We start from the raw sequence: 7,500 nt of genomic DNA on the forward strand, positions 1-7,500 counted from the left end.
TAGAGGGGGTGGAGGGTGGATGGGGGATAGATGGAGGATGGGGAATAGAGGGAGGATGGGGAATAGATGGAGGATGGGGAATAGAGGGAGGATGGGGAATAGAGGGGGTGGAGGGTGGATGGGGGATAGATGGAGGATGGGGAATAGAGGGAGGATGGGGAATAGATGGAGGATGGGGAATAGAGGGAGGATGGGGAATAGAGGGAGGATGGGGATAGAGGGGGTGGAGGGTGGATGGGGATAGATGGAGGATGGGGGATAGAGGGGGTGGAGGGTGGATGGGGGATAGAGGGGGTGGAGGGTGGATGGGGGATAGAGGGGGTGGAGGGTGGATGGGGATAGAGGGGGCGGAGGGAGGATGGGGGATAGAGGGAGGATGGGGATAGAGGGAGGATGGGGATAGAGGGCATGGAGGGAGGATGGGGGATAGAGGGGGCGGAGGGTGGATGGGGATAGAGGGGGCGGAGGATAGAGGGAGGATGGGGATAGAGGGAGGATGGGGGATAGAAGAGGGTTGGTGGCAGCATGCACTGTTTCTCTGTTTCAATACTGTGTCTTTAAAAGTGATTCTGGAGACTTATCTGTCATGTGACCTGTCTGCAGATCCTGACAGCATCCTGTGTGGGGGGTTTGGTGTGAGGTCATCTTGTCTTATAATGCCATTGCCTGCTTTGTTCCCTGTGTAACAACCAAACTCCCTCCTCCTTTCCTCCTCCTTCTCCTCCTCTCTCCTCTCCTCACTTCTCCTCTCCTCTCTCTTCTCCTCTCTCATGTCCTCCTCTCCTCTCTTCTCTTCTCCTCCTCTCTCTCCTCCTTTCTCACATCCTCCTCTCCTCTCCTCCTCCTCTCCTCTCCTCTCTCTGCGGCATTATCAGATGATGGTTAACAGAACTACAGAGGTATACATGTTGATTCTACCCCTCCCCCCCTCCCCTCTTCCTTCTTCACCTCCATCTAGCTCTGCTCTGTAGTTCCTGTGTTGACATCAGACCTGTGTTAAATACTGCATGATGGACTCTGACATGTTCTACTCTACATCTAGCATCTAGTGTCTGTCTGTCTGTCTGTCTGTCTGTCTGTCTGTCTGTCTGTCTGTCTGTCTGTCTGTCTGTCTGTCTGTCTGTCTTTGCCTGCCTGCCTGCCTGCCTGCCTGTCTGTCTGCCTGTCTGTCTGTCTGTCTGTCTGTCTGTCTGTCTGTCTGTCTGTCTGTCTGTCTGTCTGTCTGTCTGTCTGTCTGCCTGCCTGCCTGCCTGCCTGCCTGTCTGTCTGTCTGTCTGTCTGTCTGTCTGTCTGTCTGTCTGTTGGAGTGTTTGACCAGTACATAGTCTCGTTGTAACAGCGTCATGGTCCTCAGCATGTCTGAATGTTTCAACTTAATTCATTTGTTTTGAGGATTTTTGTAAAACGTTGTTTTACACCTTTAATAGAGTGTTTCTTTGGTGTTGAAGTCTTTTTTTTCCAAGAAAATAACGTTTTCCCCCATGAAACAGAGAGCCTTTGTTGTAGTTGTATCTGTGCTTTGTGTATGTTACTATTCTATCTTATCAGCCAGCGTTTTTAACGTCAGGAACTAACAAACAAAAAATAAACGTCACCTAGTTGACGAAACACAACATGTGAACTCACTTATTAAATCTTACAGGGCACCATCACCTTTCTGCAATACCTGTGTAGTTTGTCATAGTGTGCCTCTCAAATGGCACCCTATTCCCTATATAGTGCACTGTGGGCCCTGGTCAAAAGTAGTGCACTACACAGGGAATAGGGTGCCATTTGGTCAATAAGATAATATTTATATATATTATATTAGTATGGTTTGTTATATTATAATATGATGATAATATGTATATATATTATATTAGTATGGTTGGTTATAGTATAATATGATGATAATATGTATATATATTATATTAGTATGGTTGGTTATAGTATAATGTCATGATAATATTTATATATATTATATTAGTATGGTTGGTTATAGTATAATATGATGACAATATGTATATATATTATATTAGTATGGTTGGTTATAGTATAATATGATGATAATATTTATATATATTATATTAGTATGGTTGGTTAACTATGTATCTTAATCTCCCCATGTCTCCCAGAATGGGAAGGTAAGAGGATAATATATACCTCTAACTCTGCCATACAGCTGCTTTTATATCAATCTGTTTTTATATATATTTCCATATATAAATGTCTGTCCCGTCTGTCTAACAGAGCTCTGTAGTGGCTGGTCGCTTACTGTGCTGTTCTTTATTCTTTATATATATATATGTCTATATTTATTTATAATACTCTTTATTTTACTTCTTTATTATCACATTCTCTGTTATTTACTTTCCATTTTTTTCTATGTAGGTTTAATGTAGTGTTATAGCCATAATGTAGTGTTATAGCCATAATGTAGTGTTATAGCCATAATGTAGTGTTATAGCCATAATGTAGTGTTATAGACATAATGTAGTGTTATAGACATAATGTAGTGTTGTAGGTTTAATGTAGTGTTATAAACATAATGTAGTGTTATAGACGTAATGTAGTGTTATAGACATAATGTAGTGTTATAGACATAATGTAGTGTTGTAGGTTTAATGTAGTGTTGTAGGTTTAATGTAGTGTTATAGCCATAATGTAGTGTTATAGCCATAATGTAGTGTTATAGCCATAATGTAGTGTTATAGCCATAATGTAGTGTTATAGACATAATGTAGTGTTGTAGGTTTAATGTAGTGTTATAAACGTAATGTAGTGTTATAGACGTAATGTAGTGTTATAGACTTAATGTAGTGTAATAGACATAATGTAGTGTTATAGACATAATGTAGTGTTATAAACGTAATGTAGTGTTATAGACATAATGTAGTGTTATAGACATAATGTAGTGTTATAGACATAATGTAGTGTTATAGGCATAATGTAGTGTTATAGACATAATGTAGTGTTAAAAATGTAATGTAGTGTTATAGACGTAATGTAGTGTTATAGACATAATGTAGTGTTATAGACATAATGTAGTGTTATAGACATAATGTAGTGTTATAAACGTAATGTAGTGTTATAGACATAATGTAGTGTTATAGACATAATGTAGTGTTATAGACATAATGTAGTGTTATAGACATAACCTACTCCCGGGTGGCGCAGTGGTCTAGGGCACTGCATTGCAGTGCTAGCTGCGCCACCAGAGTCTCTGGGTTCGCGCCCAGGCTCTGTGCAGCCGGCCGCAACCGGGAGATCCGTGGGGCGACGCACAATTGGCATAGCGTCGTCCGGGTTAGGGAGGGTTTGGCCGGTAGGGAGGGTTTGGCCGGTAGGGATATCCTTGTCTCAGTATGTAAAAAAAAAAAAATATTAATAATAAAATGTATGCACTCTACTGTAAGTCGCTCTGGATAAGAGCGTCTGCTAAATGACTAAAATGTAAATGTAAATAATGTAGTGTTATAGACATAATGTAGTGTTATAGCCATAATGTAGTGTTATAGACATAATGTAGTGTTATAGACATAATGTAGTGTTATAGACATAATGTAGTGTTGTAGGTTTAATGTAGTGTTATAGTCTTAATGTAGTGTTATAGACATAATGTAGTGTTATAGCCTTAATGTAGTGTTATAGCCTTAATGTAGTGTTATAGCCTTAATGTAGTGTTATATACATAATGTAGTGTTATAGACATAATGTAGTGTTATAGACATAATGTAGTGTTATAGCCTTAATGTAGTGTTATAGCCTTAATGTAGTGTTATAGACTTAATGTAGTGTTATAGACTTAATGTAGTGTTATAAACTTAATGTAGTGTTATAGACTTAATGTAGTGTTATAGCCTTAATGTAGTGTTATAGACTTAAAACCTTTCTAGGACACACGTTCCGCTAGCGGAACCCCTGGACAACATTCCGCTGAAAAGGCAGCGCGGGAAATTCATAAATATTTTTGGGAAATATGTAACTTTCCCACATTAACAAGTCCAATACAGCAAATGAAAGATAAACATCTTGTTAATCTACCCATCGTGTCCGACTAAAAAAATGCTTTACAGCGAAAACACAACATATGATTATGTTAGATCACCGCCAAGTCCAAAAAACACACAGCCATTTTCCCAGCCAAAGAGAGGAGTCACAAAAAGCAGAAATAGAGATAAAATCAATCACTAACCTTTGATGATCTTCATCAGATGACACTCATAGGACATCATGTTACACAATACATGTATGTTTTGTCCGATAATGTGCATATTTATATCCAAAAATCACAGTTTACATTGACGCCATGTTCAGAAATGTCTCCAAAATATCCTGAGAAATTGTAGAGAGCCACGACAAATAACAGAAATACTCATCATAAACTTTGATGAAAGATACATGTTTTACATAGAATTAAAGATAGACTTGTTCTTAATGCAACCGCTGTGTGTAACGCACAATGAGTGAATGGGTGTGGAGTCAGGAGCAGAGAGCAAAGGATACGGGGAAAAACACACTTTAACCTGTTTGGGGTGCAGCCCGACACCGGTACACTTATGACAACATCCAGCTCAAGTGCAGGGCGCGAAATTCAAAAGCTATTTTTTTTTAAATATTTAACTTTCACACATTAACAAGTCCAAGACACCAGATGAAAGATAAACTTCTTGTGAATCAAACCAACATGTCCGATTTTTAAAATGTTTTACAGGGAAGACAAAATATGTAAATCTATTAGCTAACCACGTTAGCAAAAGACTCCACTTTTCTAACTCCATCAGTTTCTTACTCCATCAGGTGCTATCACAAATTCGACCAAATAAAGATATAAATAGCCACTAACCAAGAAACAAATTCATCAGATGACAGTCTGATAACATATTTATTGTATAGCATATTTTTTTTCCGAAAAATTTGCATATTTCAGGTATAAATCATATTTTACATTTCAGCTACACTCAGAAAGTGCACCGAAAGCAGCCATAATATTTACAGACACCAACGTCAAATAGCTAATTACTCATCATAAAACATTTCCGAAAAATATATAGTTTGCAGCAATTGAAAGATAGGCAACTTGTGATTCCAAACAATATTTCCGATTTATCAAATGTTTTACAGCGAAAACAAAATGTATCGCTATATTAGCGTAGCCACAATAGAGAGACACATTGGGCGCCCACGACCCGTTCACATGCACGACAGATATATGAAATAACATCATAAAATGAGTCTTACTTTGGCTGATCTTTCATCAGAAGGTTGAAGAAGGTGTCCTCGGTCCAGATGAGTCGTTGTTTCGATTCAGAATGGCAAATTTCCCTCTTCAATTAGCATTGGCACGAGCCGAGTGGCATACATTTCTCCAACGTAAACACAGTCAGAGGACGGAACACGGCAAAACTCCCGAAATAAAGTTTCAATAATCTGATTAAACTATATTGAAAAAACATACATTACGATGATATGGTCACATGTATCAAAAAAAATTCGAGCCGGAGATGTTAGCCGTTCGTTACGAAGGCAAAACAGAAGTCAATCCCACTTCCTTCAGAGTACCGGAAGTGGACGCTCACGTCAAAGAAATAGGTTTTTTTCCACCACAGGACAAGATGAGCACAACAATTTCTTCTCTGACATCCTCTTTACACCAATAGGAAGGCGTATAGAGTGTCAGCAGACTCCTAAGTGTCAAGACCATGTATAGGCATCAAGTTGAAAAGAGCATCGATTTCTGACATTTCACTTCCTGGTCAGGAAAAGTGCTGCAGAAGGACAACTGTTTCACTCAGAGAAATAATTCCAACTCTTTTAGAAACTAGAAAGTGTTTTCTATCCAAAAAGAATAATAATATTCATATTGTACGAGCAAGATTTGAGTAGGAGGCCGTTTGAAATGGGCACGATTTCACTGGCTACTCAACACTTTGCCTTGCAGCCTTAAGAAGTTTTAATGTCCAACCAAAAAAGGTACAAATGGTAACACCAACACATCGGCGTAAATAACTCCACTTCAGTACACTCTGGTAAAATAATCCGGACAGCGAAAAAACCCCAACAAACACGAATACCTCATACAAAACAGAAGACAAGCCCGAACAAACAGAAGCGGGCTAATCGAACTTAAATAACACCCCCCTAACAACCAAACAATGAACAGGTGAAAACAATTAGACAAAACCAAACGAAAAAGGAAAAAGGGATCGGTGGCAGCTAGTAGACCGGCGACGACGACCGCCGAGCGCCACCCGAACAGGAAGGGGAGCCACCTTCGGTAATATTCGTGACACTGTGTCAGATTTCAAAAAAACTTTACGGAAAAAGCAAACCATGCAATAATCTGAGACGGCGCTCAGAAACAACATTTCTCCTCCATGTTGCAGTCAACAGAAATACGAAATGACATCATAAATATTCCCTTACCTTTGATGATCTTCATCAGAATGCACTCCCAGGAATCCTAGTTCCACAATAAATTGTTGGTTTGTTCGATAATGTCCATTATTTATGTCCAAGTAGCTACTTTTGCTAGCACGTTTAGTACACATATCCAAACGCTCGCGCAGGTCCAGGCGAACGTCGGAATAAACTTGTCAAACTAAGTATAAAATCAATCTTTAGGATGTTGTTATCATAAATATTCAATAACATTCCAACCGGAGAATTCCTTTGTGTCTTTAGAAGTAATGGAACACAAGTCGATATCATGTGGAATACGCGTGACCAGGACCTGGCTCTCTGCCAGACCACTACCTCATTCCTCTCTCATCCGGTCTACCTTTGGCTCTCTTAGTTTTTCTATTATTTGTTTCTTTTTCACAGTCGCATGATTAGTGTCTTCAATGCTGCTGCTCAAATGGCACCCTATTCCCTACATAGTGCACTACTTTAGACCAGAGCCCTATGGCACCCTATTCCCTATATGGTGCACTACTATATAGGGCCCACAGAGTGTAGTCTTTACTGTATCATGTACTGACTAGGGGTCACAGAGTGTAGTCTGTACTGTATCATGTACTGACTAGGGGTCAGAGTGTAGTCTGTACTGTATCATGTACTGACTAGGGGTCACAGAGTGTAGCCTGTACTGTATCATGTACTGACTAGGGGTCAGAGTGTAGTCTGTACTGTATCATGTACTGACTAGGGGTCACAGAGTGTAGTCTTTACTGTATCATGTACTGACTAGGGGTCACAGAGTGTAGTCTGTACTGTATCATGTACTGACTAGGGGTCAGAGTAGTCTTTACTGTATCATGTACTGACTAGGGGTCACAGAGTGTAGTCTTTACTGTATCGTGTACTGACTAGGGGTCACAGAGTGTAGTCTGTACTGTATCATGTACTGACTAGGGGTCACAGAGTGTAGTCTGTACTGTAGTGATTCATTATCTTTCTCTTTCCTGTCTTTTCTTGATTTTATTTCCTCATCGCTCTTTTTCTCCGGTAGTGGTGCATCATGGGAATGCTGCATGAACTAAGAGTCTGTCTTTCTTCTGTTGGATTGGATGTTGAACT

At 39.7% G+C, this 7,500-nt stretch overlaps 1 protein-coding gene across 1 annotated transcript in view; it reads left to right on the forward strand.

Moving 5' to 3' along the window:
* The window catches only part of LOC139579579 (ankyrin-3-like), a 258,392-nt gene that overhangs the window by 89,579 nt on the left and 161,313 nt on the right, over window positions 1–7,500 (forward strand). The window contains exon 8 of the mRNA XM_071408336.1: window positions 876–899. Coding sequence (XP_071264437.1) covers window positions 876–899 — 24 coding nt within the window. The remainder of the gene's footprint in view (window positions 1–875; window positions 900–7,500) is intronic.

This window comes from Salvelinus alpinus, chromosome 6 (genome assembly GCF_045679555.1).
Source record: "Salvelinus alpinus chromosome 6, SLU_Salpinus.1, whole genome shotgun sequence".
Taxonomy (NCBI): Eukaryota; Metazoa; Chordata; class Actinopteri; order Salmoniformes; family Salmonidae; genus Salvelinus; species Salvelinus alpinus.